Below are 16,107 nucleotides of genomic sequence, written 5' to 3' on the forward strand. Positions count from 1 at the left end.
TTTCCTACGAAGAGAAAGAAATCAAATTCACCAAATTTGATGAATTTCTGAAATTGAAGAGAGTGAGTGGAGTTACGAAGGAGGGAGAGAAACAGAGAATGGCGAATTGTATTTTATAGTTTAGTTTAGCAAGGGAAAAAAGAAAAACAGGGAGAGCTCACTGGGATTTGCGTGGGCCAGGGTTTAGAGGCTAAACAGAGTAGTTTCCTTAAAAAACAAAAAATACAATAAAATACGGAGTAGTTTCCTAAAAAAAAAAAAAAAAATACTCCGTACAATAAAGTAGTTTCCTTAACTAAAAAAGAGTAGGTTCTTCAAAAAAAAAAAAAAAAAACTGAGACTGAGAAGAAGGTAGAGGCATGGAGGAGGAGTTGCAGAGCTATCTCTCGGAAATAGGGCTTTCCGTTTCATTTTCGCCGGAGAAAGGACGTTGTCTTTTCACTGCCAGGAATTTTTCTCCAGGTTTTTTTTTTCTTCCTTTTTAATTTTCAAGGAATATTTTTTCATTACTTTGCTAGAATCATCGTCATGTTTACATTTTATCAATTAATTATTGGGTTTAATTTTACCTATTAATTACTCAAACTACTGCAACAAACCCCAAACTGTCTCCACTTCCCTTTTATACTATTAGCTGGGAATGCAGGTAAGGTGTTTGTCAAAATTACCCAAACATTCTTACTCATTATACTATTACTTAGGTTTTGATGATTCATCTTTGGTGTCACTAAGTATACACAAAATTCATGTAATCCCCTGTTTTGTTCCAATTCTATAGCTACCTGTACATTTTTCCCTATTCAAGACATAATCTTAATTTGGTATGGTACATCTAAGCAAACAAAATAAATAGTAAGAAAGGATGGGATGTGTTGTCACTTTTGTTCCAATTCTATAGCTACCTTTACTTGGGCTTAATCACCTGTTATTTTTCATGATCAACGGATAACAAAAGATGGGATATGGGATTACCAACTAAGGTTCTTTACCTAATTCTCTTCACCATGCGCCTCCTGCAGGCGAGATTGTCATAAGTCAACAACCTTATGTTTCTGTCCCAAAAGACTTGTCCGGTGCCTCAAGATGTGAAGTCTGTTTTTCTTCTGTCAAACTCAAGAAGTGTTCTGCTTGTCACTTTGTGTGGTATTGTGGGAGTACTTGCCAGGTACGGAGTATTTTCATTATAGTTTGACAGCATGGATTGTAATAGATAACAAATATTGGAATTAGTGATATCAACTTGCACCTGATTTTGGGCTAAAGTTCATCTACAAATGGAGAAAACATCACAATTGGATTTTTTTATTTTTATTTTTATATATGAGCATCATCTCAGCCAAATCCATGCTGAAATTTATGTTTTTTGTTGTTCCCTTGCCAGAAATCAGATTGGATGTTCCATCGTGTTGAATGCCAGGCACTCTCAAAGCTTGAAAAGGAAAGGCTAAAGTACCTCACACCCTCTATACGCTTGATGGTTAAGCTTTACTTGAGAAAAAAGCTGCAGGATGAAAAGGTTGAGTATCTTGCATACCTCCATGATATTATAAAATATACTCTGTAATGAAATTCTTGAAATAATACCTGCAAACGTATACTCATATTCCTTGTTACGGTTGTTCTTGTTCTCGTGTCAAAAAAAAGGTTGTTCTTGTTCAGTGTACCTTGTTCTTTCTCCTTACTTCTATTGCTGTCCTGGCACTAATTGTCATGATTTAGAATCTAAGTCAATTGTTTGGTGTGGGAAGTCGTCAGTTCTCATATTTAATTATCTAGCAAGCCAACCAACTTATCCTGTTATGAAAGAATATATTTTCTGAATTTAAATTAATAACTCATGCGTTTTCTTTTGGCAGGTTATACCAACTACTGTGACTGATAACTACAACTTGGTGGAGGCATTAGTATCTCGTATCCTCCACAAAATGTGTGGAACCCTTTTTTTTTTTTTTGTGAGTAGGGAGGGGTGGGGGGAGGGGGTTCTTGTGACTGGGAAAGGAGAGACTGTGTTTGGGGTGGGATTTTCGGGTCTAGGAAGTACAGTAATTATTGACTGAGAAAAAGAGCTGGAATTCATGGGTACTTCAGTTTTATCAACCCAACCTCTTCTTGACAAAATCTTACTCACCTTTGTTGTTTTGCTTAATTGTATTTCCTTGAAGATATGTCTGAGATTGATGAGAAGCAGCTGGTTTTATATGCACAGATGGCCAATCTTGTTAGTGTGATACTTCAGTGGCCTGGCCTGAAACTGAAAGAAGTTGCAGAGAACTTTTCCAAGGTTTTCTGTTAAAACTTGCAGTTGGCTAAATTTAATCGTTGGAATGTATGCATTGCCCTGGATGTGCTCTGACATTGATTTCTTGATTTGATACTTGATAGAGCTTAGACTTCCAGCCGTTTGCCAGCCAATCTATGCAAAATTTTAACGCGGTTTTATTATGACATTAGCTTGATCCTTGTTCTACCTAAAACACCTTTAACAAAAAAAATCTATGTAATTATGTTTCTATCCATGTATCACTAAAGGATATGCTAGCTTTATCAGATTCCAAGTGAGGTTAAATAGGTTATTTTTTTTTATACTTCATAAGAGATATTTCAATTCTTTGTTACTAGAAAATTCTCAAATTTGAGTTTGGACCTGGCTCTCATATACTCATTGTTCTATGTTGTCGCAGCTTGCTTGCAATGTACATAGTATATGCGATTCAGAACTTAGACCTCTGGGTATAGGACTATATCCTGTTATATCTATCATCAATCACAGGTAATTTGGCTACTTTTTTTTTTTCTCTGTTGTTTGTTCAATCTCTGGAACTGCAAGGGCTCATTGGTTATAGTACTTCAGTTGCTTGCCAAATTCAGTATTGATGTTTGAGGGAAAACAAGCCGTGGTTCGTGCGGTGCAACCTATACCTAAAGGTACTGAGGTAACTAAATATTATTTGATTAGCACTTTTACATTTTTGCATACAGCAATTACTTTGAATAGTGTGACAATAGCTGCAGTATTACACAAATCATGCTTGTATCCATCCGGCCATTCCACCTGTAATGCAAGCTGAGCCCTATCCCTCCCTCCCCCCCCCCCCCCTCTCTCGAAATAATAATAATAATAATAATAATAATAATAAAGGGGAAAAGAGAAGTGACGAGGGTACATGTTGAACAATTGAAGTCTGATTGTTATCTTTTGGTGCTCTTGAAGGTACTAATAAGTTACATAGAAACTGCTGGAAGCACCATGACTCGACAAAAGGCTCTAAAAGAACAGTACTTATTCAGCTGCTCATGTCCTCGTTGCATTATATTAGTAAGTGCCTCAAATTATGTCATTTTGCATTTATCACTCTGAAGCTTATGGTGGAAGCTTGTTACTTTCTGCTGTTTAACATTGACCCATTGCATCATATCAAAGGGGCAATGCGAAGATATTCGAGAAAGTGCTATATTGGAGGGTTATGGATGTGACAACAATGCATGCATGGGATTTTCGCTCAGGGATTCAGGTAAATACGTTTTTTAGAAAATTCGTGAACATTACTTGGGTGCCTAACATTAGTTATCATTTTCTAATATGTAGATAACAAGGCGTTCATATGTCAACAATGTGGCCATGTGAGGAAACTGGAAGATATTAAAAAGATTGCAAGCGAAGTGAAAACTCTTTCTGAAAAGGCAGAGATTTCCCTCAAATCAGGAAGTATCCTTTTTTTTTTTTTTTTTTTTTTTTAACTGGAAAATTAGGCTAGTTTTTATGGCATCCTGTTGTATAGTGTTGATTTGTTGATATATAACCACCCCCCCCCCCCCCCCCCCTAAAAAAAAAGGAATTATTTTTCATTTTATTACATCCAAATGGAGGTGGTTCTTTGACAGTGTTCAGATTATGAAGAAGCTGGTTCTTTGTATAAGACAGTTGAAAGGTTGCAATTAAAATTATGCCATCCATTATCTCTTAATCTAATGCGCACACGAGATAATCTCTTAAAGGTATATCTTGATCTTGTATATTATATCTCCTTGCAATATTATCTAGTTCAGCATAAATAAACAATTGTTGCATTGATAAGATTAAACTCAAAGAGTACTAACACAAACACATAGTGGAGACATTGGAGCTCCAGAAGACTCACAAAGCCCTAACAGAAATCAGAAAACTTGAACTAACTATGACAGTAAACTTTTGATGATTTTAATGTGCAAGTCCCCAATGTATTTTCTCAATATCAGATATATATGGAGCTGAAAAACTGGAAGGATGCGCTGGATTATTGCAGATTGACTATTCCTGTGTATGAAAGTAGGCCTCAAGATCCCTACACTCTTTACCGCCCCCCCCCCCCCCCCCCCTCTTTTATTTATTTATTTATTTATTTTTTATTATTATTCGGGACCAATGATCTCAAACTTTCCCGGTGATTGTCCTGCAGAGGTTTACCCTAGTTGTCATCCTATGCTTGGGTTGCAATATTATACATGTGGAAAGCTTGAATGGTAAGAATATGGTCTCTTGCAGTTAAGCAATTTGTGTTCAAGAGGTTATGCTCTTCCAAGATAGATTGCCTTATCTTTGTACCCTTAATTGAGAAAGGCTATGTGCATACAGGTTACTTGGGGAGACTGCAAATTGTGTTAGATTATTAACCAAGGCACTGGATATTTTGCGACTGACCCATGGGACAAATACGCCATTTATGAAGGAGCTGCTTTACAAGCTAGAGGAAGCCCGTGCTGAAGCCTCTTTCAAACTTAAATCCCTTGTCGAAGACTGAATGTGTCTCCACTACAAAGATTAGTACAACGCTTGCCTATTAAGAAGATTGGATTCTTCTATTTAGTGCTCGATAATAGCAAAAACTTTTGTTCTTGAGAATCTGTAATTCTGTACAGGCAGTTGGGATATAACCCAAAAAGGGTTCTGAATTTTGCATTGTTTTGCTCCACCTTTAAGGCTGTAACTTCACTATCAGCCTCATTAATAATTTGGAAATTTAATTATGTAAATGGATCCTTGAAAAATTGATTTAATTTTATTTGCAGTACTTTTTAGAGAAGACACAAACCAATCCAAAAAAGAAAATATTTTTAGCACAAATTTTCATTCTAAATTTCTTATAGTTAAAACAAATAGGAGCTACATTCATTTCATGGAGATTACAGGATTGTACAACAATCATAAATCAACACTCAACCATTGTTGAAAGGCACCATGACAGCTTTTTAAAATCGGAACTTATTCACAAAACATGTTACGTATAGAAGAGAACATGATTCAAAATGCTCAGCAGAAATGTTGCTACTGTACATTCCTCTTCTACATATAGGACTAGCTCGTCTTTGTAAGGTGCTGCTGGAGTTGCTGACAGATGCTTGAAATATGCGATAGTATTTTAAATTGATGATCTCGAGATGTGGCAGTTGGATCTTCTAGTAACTGTTGGAGCTCAGAACAAAGACTTGGGACTTTATCATCATTTGCACAAGATTCAGTGATCAGCTGAATAAATTTACAGTTTTGCTCTAGTGCAGGGGGCAACTGCTGCTGTATAGGAGGAACAAGAAATGGGTGCTCAAGAAGCTCAGGAATTCTCCATCTTTCGTTGCGGTCCCATGCAAGGCACTTCTTCATAAGATCCAGAAGCCAAGGATTGGAAACTGGACCATATGTGATTTCATGACTGGGATCAGTGATTACTTTGAACTTGGCCCAGAATGCCTTGTATTCTGAAAAGGGTGTCCTTCCATAAACCATTTGATAAAGAATGCAACCAAGAGACCATATGTCTGATGGGCGCCCACACTTAATAGTATTTCCATTTGCATCAATCTCATTGCACATGAATGCCTCCGGTGACATGTAACTCAATGTACCTACCTGCATGAACAATAGATGGTATCTGAGCACTGACCTCAATTCCAGTTTTAGAGTTTACAACAAAACCATTAAAAATACTGGCTGGAGGAAGTTAAAAACCTGGGCGTCCCTTTGGATGTTGGTTGTATCACTCATTATAGCTTTAGCAATGCCAAAATCAATGAGCTTCAATGAACCTTTGACAAGGAGAAAATTGGCTGGCTTCAGGTCAGAGTGCACTATACGCTCCTCATGAATTGTGTTTACAGCTTGGAGTATTTGCTGACATCATAATTGACACAAAAAAAAAAAAAAAGTTAGTGCGCTGTTTTCTCAGTCTAGCCAAAAATATACTAGTAACCAATTTCATTAATTTTTGTTTCAAACTACTCCAGTATGGAGATGTGATTTATCTATTGATGAAATGGATTTGTTATAAGCAAGTTGGACAGTATGATCACTGCTCAACTACTTTTTAAAAATGAAAATGATTCAATAGTAAAGTAGTAATGAGAATGAATGTGTACGTAAATTTGTAAGGAGAGTATTATGCCAATGTCATGGTAATGCTAGCTTACCCCCAAATTATATCTTTTCTTCAAATTAAATTTCAAATCATCACCCAATACTAGATGTGGTGGCATTATCACGGACATTTGGATGATACTTTTTTACACTAAATTTAATTTATTTTACCACTGATTAGCAGAAATTAGAAATTCATTCTGCATTAAAAAGCAAATCCTGTCAAGGCTTATTAAACCAAGAATGGGATCACAAACCTGCCAGTAGAAACGAAGCCAGTTTTGATCCATAGTTGAGTTGGTGCCTTCAATTTCCCTCCACTTATGAGATAACATATGAGCCAAATCAATTTCTCCATACTCAAGAACCATGTAGATATATCCATCATCTTTGACTCTGCTGTCCTTGTTAGAAATGGAGCCGTTCATAACTTCATGCAGTAAAGCTTTATCCGTAACCTTGAACATGACAGTGCTAACAAAGTTTAGTCAATCAGTGAATGTCCCAAAGGGAAACCAGATAAGCTAAAAATCATAGGTTCTAAATCTCAAAGAAAGTTTTACATCCTATGAGGCTGCATAAGAAATGAAAGAGGATTGCAGCTATCTGATTTTATTGCTTCATCTTGTATACTCACTCAATTATGCCTAAGGTAAACATGAAACATTATAAGTGAGCTTTAGCGTGGTATGCTGAGATGAGGATATAACAAAGATTGTCCAACCTACTTAAGCCCACAACTAGCACTCATAAATCACTGAATGATAATATATAAACAACTGATATAAGACACTAAATTTTACAGGACCATGTCTGTTATATTCCCAAAAGAAACCATCAATTCTGCAAAGACAGGCAATACAAATTGGAATCTAAAGAGTGCCTACCTCAAAATCAATAAGTTGGATAATATTATCCTTCCCCTTTAACTTCTTTAAATACAGGATCTCTTGACAAAATCCATAAGCAGTAGCATAATCACGACCTTTAAGCTTGATTTTTTTCAAAGCATAAATTGTACAGTCAGATGAGATAACTTTATGAACTTCACTACTTCCACCGCTTCCTATCTTGCCAAGCCTTTGATAAAGTTTCCCATTCACCTTAAAAAACAAGTCAGGATCGTAACCTTTTTTCCGAGATGGTGCCTTTTCATGCTTCTCTGATTTAGAGGGCTTCACATTAGAAGATAGGTCCTTTGATGAGGAGCTAGGTGGTGGGATATGTGAAGCATCGGCCCCCTGTCCTTTCTCCATTATGGGCTGGCTTTGAGTTTGGGGTGGATCAGCCGGTACTTTAGTTTGCTGCAGCAAGATATGTTGTTGGATTTCTTTGACTTCTGCTAAGGCATTTGTTGCAGAGCTCGAAGCTTGAGCTCCACTGAGTGCCCTGTCAGCATCAACTCCACTGAAATTTACGGATGTAGGGCAAGCTTGATGCATCCCATCTCTTACGGCTATGTTCTGAGAAATCCGATTGGCATCAGGTAAGGACCCAACTGCTGAACTATCTTGATGAGGGCATGAAGAATGAGTTGTTGAATTGAGCATCGGTGCAGATGTTGCATGGACAGAGGTTGTGGTGACACAAGATGATCCCACCACAGAAGATTGGGTCATTGGATGGCTTACATCATTATGCAGGAAATCTCTTAAGTGGTGCAGCTGGTTCTGAAGAGATGACATTCTTACTGCTAGTACTGAAGAGCCCCCATCACCTCTCGAACAACTATCTGCATCAGTGCTGACAGGATTCTGAAGTTTTGGTTCATTGTTAATGACATTGGATGTCTCTGCTTGATTAACCGCCTCCCATTCCATTTCTGTCAATGCAAGTGAATCCATATGAGAAGATAAGTTGTCCAATCTGGTGGCCAAATCCATTCTGGTGGCCATTTGACCATCAGTTCCTGCATTAATAGCAGCATTGAAGAAAAGGAAAAGGTACATTTCCCATAATTTTACAATTGATTTATATTTGAACAGGCAAGTTCTAAAGCTGATGATTATGCAATATAATACCAACCCAATTTAGATGAAGTTTAATTAAAGAAAAAGTTGTACATTCTGAGCAAAAATGGCATCAGTAAAAAATGAACAACAGTCAAACAAGTAAAAAGTGGATTCTAATAAATTACCCTGTGAATTGGCAGAGCTGGCCAGTGAAAATTTGACTTTCCTTGAACCCTCCACCATTTGACAATGTTTAGATTGCGCAGCAGAGGAAACATTGATGTCAACACCAGCTTTGCAATTTAGTTGATCATCCTTGATGTGCCCTCCAAAGGGATTATACTTGTCATCATAGGTATTGGTGATAGTACCGGTGAAGGAAGGAGGCGTAAGTGAGGCATCTTCCTGAGGATCGATGACAGACGATCTCTCATTCGTGTGGCCGTCGAAATTCTTGGGTTGAGAAGCAATTTCAACAGACCTCTTGGTCTCTACTTTTAAACAAGAATTATGCAGTGAACTTTTGGGCGTCTCCCTTTGTGGTTGTGGTGGCACACTACGTCTCGGTAACAAGTTAGTTGATTGCATTGTACCTGTAAGTTCCAAGCATCATATTAAAGAGAGGTATCTAGTTGAAGCCCAAAAATTGAGCCAGAAATCATAAAATTGCAAGCTGTTTAGCCCCAAATTGAATCTGACAATGAAGCCTAAAGCACAAACAATCGGATTGAGCATTGACAGAAGAAAAAGGTAATTGGAGAATTTACAATAAGTACATAGAATGTGAAATTGGACGGTTGACAGTGATGTTTGTGATGGCCAAAATCCAAAATCATAAAGCAGATGTAGATAAATTAGTAGAAGTTCGAGTAAATAAAAGCAAACCCTAAATCGAAAATAGGGAGAAAAGGGAAAATGAAAAAAAAAATACCAATGGAACGGTGGCGTTTGAAAGCGGCTTGGACATTACGGAGAAAATCAGGTTGAGAAGAAGTAGCAGTAGAAGAAGAAGAAGAAGAAGAAGAAGAAGAAGAAGAAGAAGAAGAAGAAGAAGAAGAAGAAGAAGAAGAAGAAGAAGAAGAAGAAGAAGAAGAAGACGAAGACGAAGACGAGTTGAAGTTGAAGTTGACGGAGCGGGTGGTGGAACTCAGCAGTGGGGCCGGAACGTCAGGGTCCCCGTCCATGGCATGGAAAAACCTCTGATTGCATCTCTGAACAACACACTTACTCCCACATTCTACACTTCACCCAGAGCCAGAGCCATTGTTGCCAAGATCAACTCTACTCAATTCACCATATTTTTGAATTCAGGGGTAATGGCGCTCTCTACTCTCTACTCTCTTCTCTCTACTCTCTCTCTCTCTCTTTATTCAATTCCCTTTCTTTGGCCTCTTATTTTTTGGCCTCCAGTGGCCCATTGGACTTCAATCCTAATAATAAAAATAAAAATTATAAAAAAAAAAAAAAAAGTGAACATTTATTTCTAATTTTCTAAACATGGCTAAAAATGAACATTTATATTATAAGAGTAAAATAAAGAGATTATAAAACTAAAAAAAAAAGGATTGTACATTTAGTATTAAATAACTGAACATTTTAATTGTAAATAAAAATGAACATATACTGTTATTGCTTATTCATCAATAATTTTTTAAGCTTCAAGTTAAATACCTTGATTCTTGAATGGATTTCTTGCAATTGAGTTATATGATTTAATACCTTAAATAAATCAATAATATGTTTTTTAATAATGAACAAAATGCTAATGTCTAACAATATTAATGCCCGTCAAAAAAAAAAAAAAAACAATATTAATGCTAATGTTAATTGAATATCCTATATTATAATAACGAACATCTTATACAACTGAACAAACAAAAAAATTGTATTTTTTTTATAAGAATGAACATTTATTTTTATAAGAATGAACATCATACGTCATAAAAATGAACATTTATATTTAATTATTGAAAAATACAAAATTATTGTAAAATATGTTCAGTTAGAAAATATTCATTTTTGTTATAGTAAATGTTTAATTTTGACGGTGACTTCAGCCCATGCTGACTGAGCGCGACCTCAACCATTAATTACGGATGAAAAAAGGAGAACAAGCCCATAAAGGCCCGTCAGCCCCATCATGAACGTTTACCCAAACTATTTTGCGGCACAGGCATTTTCTACTATGTGATTTTATTGTAATAAGCCCATTTCACGGTTTTAGTCTTGCCTGTATTGTCAAAACTTAGTTTGTAAGATTTACAACAAGCACATATCCACTCCTTATAGAATTTAAGAAAAATGAAATTGTTGTGTTATAAAGACTTACATTAAACAACAACAACAACAAAAAATTGATTATAGCATTCCAACTCCTTTTAAAAGATCTTTAATTTAATCAATGTGACAATTAGTACTCTTGCTGTCACTTTTTAATTTTTACGTTTTGACCATTTTTATCATCACAAAAATTCCAAATTTTAAGTATAAAAATGACGAAGGAAGTACATACTTAGGGACAAATGAAGTGCAAACTTTTGCATTGTTCAATAATTCTATTTGATTTCATCAAATTCTTACATGTTCGGTTTTTCATAAACTTAACAAATGTTAAATATTTATTCGTATTCTCATGTGTGACAAATGATATATAGAATTTGAGTGTATGCAGAATTTTAATGAACCCAAATATCATACACTTATTTTTAGATTTCACAAATTATACTCCGTATAATAAATTATACAATAATATTTTTGGTGGGAGTCTTATTCCACACCTACACAGCTTATATATCTAATTTGTGAAAGCTAATGTCTCTCACTATCTTGTCGAATACTTCCCTCACTATAACAATTTTGTGAGAGCTCCTAACTTTCCCAAAATTTGGTGGAATACTCTTGACTCCACACACTTCACAATACATCACTTGCATGTATATAGTTGTGGTGTTACTTGCTTTTCCTACTTAGGACAATGCTTCTTGATTAATCCAACTAGTAGACACACATTCTAGAATATACTTTAGAAAATAACCTAAATTTTTGTAGATTACATTTTAACAACTAACATGGATAAAAATCAGAGAAATTAATGAGATTAGGTTTACCCTTCCTCAATCTCTTACTCAAAATACGAATACCCAACCACTAAATGATAAAGTTATGATAAAGAGAATGTTGGAAAGTCTTAAAGAAAATGAGAGAAAGCTTAGAGAGTATATATATTAAATTGATGAAGTATATATATATATATTAAATTGATGAGTACATAAATAGTATAAGATTAGAGCATAGATGATCATCACTAAACTATGTATAGGTACAATATATGATTAGGTACATTAGTTATAATATTAAGGGCTATACCAGCAGAGTTGAGTAATTAAATTATAAGATTACGGAATATAAAAAATAACTAATAATGATAATGGTATTTGATCATGCAATATTATCCCTTTTATATTGAAGATCTATATAAATTTTTCCTTTGTAGAAAGAGGAAGAGGAGTTGATGATGTAAGCAATTGTATTATCTTCTATTGGACAAGTAAGATCCAATATAATTATGAACAAATGACACAAATTGGGAAGATTTCAAGACATCTCGAACTTGAAATTGATAAAAGTGGATTGCTTAACTTTCGAATTATTCTTAGTAGTACATTTATATATTTATACGTGCACACCAACGTAACTGTTATTAAATACAAGTAAGATAAACAAGATTGCAGCCATTATTTGTTGATTATAATCAAAGAAAGAAGAGCTCTCTTTAACTCTGGTCCATTAAATTATTCAGCTGCAATTGATCAATATTTATTTGGAGTGTATTTTAAAACAGTTTTGATTAAAGCAAGTAAAGATGGAAGAATTTACAGTATATAGTAATATAATGAAGCTGCATTTTGAATTTTGAAAGACTGTACAAAAAAAAAACAGATTGTCTTGCTGCCAACAAACACCATAGCATGTACATAGGACCGCTAATTGCGATAGAATCGTCTTCGTCAGCCTCGCTCGCTCCCCTTTTTTTTAAAAAAAAACATTTTCCTCCATTGATCTGTATATAAGGAATTTTAGCCACGTTTTTATACAATCTGGTTATTTTCATCTCCCAGAACAACTTGCTACATCTTTTTCAAATCCTATACGATTTTTCAAATTCCAATTCCACCAACCATATCATATCGTATATTTACCTTTTTGTCCAGTAATATTGTTTTTTGCTATACGTACGCGTCACTTTGAACTATGAAACACGAAGTCTCTAGTATATATATTCGACAAATGTAATTTTGTATTCTCGTGCATTATTGATGCATGGCATACATTACAGTATTTGCTTTATAAAACCTTATTTTATGACAAATACAAGGCTCTATGGGATGCATCACTATGAAGCCCACCACATGCTTCTCTTCTACAAACGCATTACTTACATATGCAATATATATAATTCTGATTATTATTGCATGCAATTGTTTTTATTAGGAAAAAAAAAAAGATATTCTACCATGGTGTAAGGAGTATTATTGAGATAAATAACATGATGACATTCTTATCGAGCTATCATATATGCTTGGGCCAAGTCCATTATCCTAAGCCCAGTGACCTAAAATTACGAAAATACCCCTCTATGATCCTGCCCATCATAAATCATTGCAAAGTACATATTTACCCTTAATTTGTCCAACTAAGTATAACTTCTGCCACCTGAAAGTACAACTATAAATAGCTCTCCAATCATTAATGATAGGATTTTTTTCCTAATTCTCACTCCTTCTCTCTCTACTTTCTCTCTAAAGTACTCTCTCTCTCTCTCTCTAAGCACATTCGCTGACTTAAGCATCGGAGGGGCTTTCTCGGGTCACCTCCCGGGGCAGTTAAGCTTCTCTCTTTTGCAGGCCAAGCTCTCAGACATCAAGGCGGAGCTCTCGGACATACTCTTGCTAGGCGAAGTCGAAGGATATTTGGACATTCATTGGAGTTAGTCTCTAGGACATCTTGATATTATTACCCTAACCCCGAGGAGTATTCTGTTTTCAGAAACAATATACAAGTATAATTCATATGGCAATGAGATTTGTTCTCCTATACTCAAATTATAATTTTATTTTATTTGATTAAACATTTGAATTGGGTGTTATGGGCTCTCTCAATAATGACATACGATGATACGAGTACATATATAGTACGAGGCATATATAGTACGAGTTGTCTCTTATGAGTTACGAGTAGTATCTAATATGATACACTCGTCCTACACGAATGAAACAACAAAACTTCATAAATCATGAAGTTATGTTCCTCAGTTCCTTATAATAATGCAATAGTATGGAACAATTAATAAATATGAAGATAGATATGCTACATTCATCAAGATAGTGGAATTAAGTACACACTGATGAAGTTAGTTTACAAAATTCAAGTACTTCCGTTGGTAGCTAAGTTTGGGTACGTGGGATGAACGTGGCTCGGGTTAATTAAAAAGGTAAAATAGAGCTTTAATTTTAAATATATTCCATAACCATAAAGTGTGGTCTCTCTTACAATACATGATTTTGAGGCAAAAGGAATCAATTTTTTTTACGGTAAAGGTTACACATACAATTGTTGTATGTGGGTCCTACATACAACAACAATTATGTTACTAAAAAAATCTACAACGTTACTAAAAAAGTATATTAGGTCATCAATAAATATAAGTTGGGTTTTTCTACGCAGTAACCCTATTTTTTTCACTTTTCTACGTTGTGCCCCAACATATATGACTTTCTACACGGTAACCCCAATATACTTTTTGTTTCCATACGGTAACCTTGCCGTTATTCTGCCGTTAAAAAATTCCGTTAGTGGGGCCCACTCTCCATTTATTAATATTATTTTTATCGAATTGGTATTCCGTCAAAGGTTTTGGGGGCTATTTTGGCCCTTAAGGGTCCAAATTGAGTTCAGATTTGGCAAAAAAATAACGTAGATGCCTCGTTTTGCTTATTAAGAAATGTCTCGATTTACGTGTTAATATTTAAACACACAAACGAGGCATCTACATTATTTTTTTGCCAAATCTGAGCTCAATTTGGCCCCTAAGAACCAAAATAGCCCCCAAAACCTTTGACGGAATACCAATTCGATAAAAATAATATTAATAAATGGAGAGTGGGCCCCACTAACGGAATTTTTCAACGGCAAGGTTACCGTATGGAAACAAAAGGTATATTGGGGTTACCGTGTAGAAAGTCATATATGTTGGGGCACAACGTTGAAAAATGAAAAAAAAACAGGGTTATTGTGTAGAAAAACCAATATAAGTTTATTACTAGAGATAATAACGCCCTATTCAACGATACTAATTAATGAAGAGAAATGTTATTTTGTATACAAATTGAATAATGTATAATTTGCTAATGAAAAGCTTTTATTATACAAATATACATTATTATACTATGAGATATGGTGAAATTATATATTATTCAATTTGTATAAAAAAACAGATGTCCTCACTAAATAATGACGTTGACTAGGGCCTTATTATTTCTAGACTTAAACTTATATTTATTAATTAATGACCTAATATATTTTTTTAGTAACGTTGTAGATTTATTTGGTAACATAATTGTTGTTGTATGTGAGACCCACATACATCAATTGTATGTGTATCATTTCCCTTTTTTTTACATCAGCTTTTTTCCTTTCCCGTTTATGGAGGAGTAACCCTCATTAAGTCATTATGGTGCAATTAGTGATTTCACCTTGATTTTGGTGTTTTTCCATCAGATTTCACTTTACCCCAAAAATTCACCATTGGGAGAAACTAGCCTCCAATTTTATTACTAATAGCTTACTGATTTTTTTTACCCTACCTATTCTTTTGTTCAAAGACCCTAATCTTTTAATTTACTCGTATATGTCTAATTGTTTAATGTTTTAATTACTCCGTATTATTCACTTTCAAAATACTCCATAATAAGTTTAGATGATAACATATAGCAGTACATCAATATGATTCGATCCAAGAAATTTAGATGAGGGCTAATAAGTCACACTCAAGTTAAGACCCTATTCTGTTCACTTTATTTCCACTTATTTCAGGGTTGATAAGTTTAGATAAAGGTTAATAAGTTCATATAAGAAAATTTCAGAAAAAATAAGTTCAGATAAGTTGTGATAAAGGTTAACCAGGGCTACCCAAGTTTAATTTATAACTAAAATAAGTTCTAATAAGGGTTAATAAGTTCAGATAAGTTCAAATAAGTTCAGATAAGTAAAAATCAGGCGAATAAAACTCACCCTAAAGCTACAACCATAATAAGTTTATATGAGAGGTTGCTAAAAAAAAAAACAAAAAACAAAAAAACTCACATGTTAATTTAATTGTCTTGCATTGAAAAAGAAGTGGTGCGTGATAGACTACAGTTGTTACCTACTGATTTTAAAATGAAATGTAGTTAAACTTGAATAATATATCACATTATATAATTTTGAAGAAAAAATACATGATTGAATAAAATATCCTAAAGTCTATAAGCTATTTGAATAAGATTTAATTACTAAGTACGTATTATAATTCATATTGTTTGGATGGGATATTAATTGTTCCAATATATACTGTATCAAGTGAAAAATTATAAGACAAAACATTAGGTAGGCATAGCAAAAAAAAAAAAAAAAAAAAAAAAAAAAGAAAAAAAAAAAAGAGAGCAATAATAAGTGGTTAGGAAAAAGGACCCAAAATGAGCAAGATACAAAACAGGAAGTGAAGAAATACAT

At 34.4% G+C, this 16,107-nt stretch overlaps 2 protein-coding genes across 3 annotated transcripts; one reads left to right on the top strand and one right to left on the bottom strand.

The window, feature by feature from the left end:
- The first annotated feature begins 282 nt into the window (after window positions 1-282).
- Window positions 283-5,010, top strand: LOC145585907 (histone-lysine N-methyltransferase ASHR1-like). The gene is made up of 14 exons (XM_081642613.1): window positions 283-462; window positions 1,020-1,165; window positions 1,382-1,516; window positions 1,857-1,911; window positions 2,163-2,281; window positions 2,682-2,770; window positions 2,852-2,933; window positions 3,212-3,316; window positions 3,422-3,512; window positions 3,587-3,706; window positions 3,890-3,996; window positions 4,237-4,306; window positions 4,437-4,500; window positions 4,613-5,010. The coding sequence occupies exons 1-14, from the start codon at window positions 360-362 to the stop codon at window positions 4,776-4,778; spliced, it is 1,452 nt and encodes a 483-aa protein (XP_081498739.1). The 5' UTR covers window positions 283-359; the 3' UTR covers window positions 4,779-5,010.
- A 135-nt stretch (window positions 5,011-5,145) lies between these two features.
- Window positions 5,146-9,729, bottom strand: LOC145585908 (serine/threonine-protein kinase MPS1-like). 2 transcript variants are annotated; one of them, XM_081642615.1, is made up of 6 exons: window positions 9,269-9,729; window positions 8,523-8,930; window positions 7,273-8,207; window positions 6,643-6,843; window positions 5,981-6,142; window positions 5,146-5,881 (listed from the first exon to the last, which is right to left on the bottom strand). In XM_081642615.1, exons 1-6 carry the CDS (start codon window positions 9,519-9,521, stop codon window positions 5,333-5,335), a joined length of 2,508 nt encoding a protein of 835 aa, XP_081498741.1. In that variant the 5' UTR covers window positions 9,522-9,729; the 3' UTR covers window positions 5,146-5,332. The 2 variants fall into 2 exon arrangements, with proteins under 2 accessions (XP_081498741.1, XP_081498740.1); XM_081642614.1 differs by having other exon boundaries at window positions 7,273-8,294.
- Between the last annotated feature and the right edge of the window lie 6,378 nt (window positions 9,730-16,107).

This window comes from Chenopodium album, chromosome 16 (genome assembly GCF_948465745.1).
Source record: "Chenopodium album chromosome 16, dcCheAlbu1.1, whole genome shotgun sequence".
Taxonomy (NCBI): Eukaryota; Viridiplantae; Streptophyta; class Magnoliopsida; order Caryophyllales; family Amaranthaceae; genus Chenopodium; species Chenopodium album.

What these genes read in the sequence shown, in the direction of transcription:
- LOC145585908 (XM_081642614.1), bottom strand. Translation starts at nt 9,521, where the DNA reads ATGGACGGGGACCCTGACGTTCCGGCCCCACTGCTGAGTTCCACCACC. An exon ending in CAAACGCCACCGTTCCATTG is followed by an intron (nt 8,931 to 9,268) that starts GTATTTTTTTTT and finishes TGGAACTTACAG; the next exon opens with GTACAATGCAATCAACTAAC. An exon ending in TCCAACTTATTGATTTTGAG is followed by an intron (nt 6,844 to 7,272) that starts GTAGGCACTCTT and finishes GTCATGTTCAAG; the next exon opens with GTTACGGATAAAGCTTTACT.
- LOC145585907 (XM_081642613.1), top strand. Translation starts at nt 360, where the DNA reads ATGGAGGAGGAGTTGCAGAGCTATCTCTCGGAAATAGGGCTTTCCGTT. An exon ending in TGCCAGGAATTTTTCTCCAG is followed by an intron (nt 463 to 1,019) that starts GTTTTTTTTTTC and finishes CGCCTCCTGCAG; the next exon opens with GCGAGATTGTCATAAGTCAA. An exon ending in GGTGGAGGCATTAGTATCTC is followed by an intron (nt 1,912 to 2,162) that starts GTATCCTCCACA and finishes ATTTCCTTGAAG; the next exon opens with ATATGTCTGAGATTGATGAG.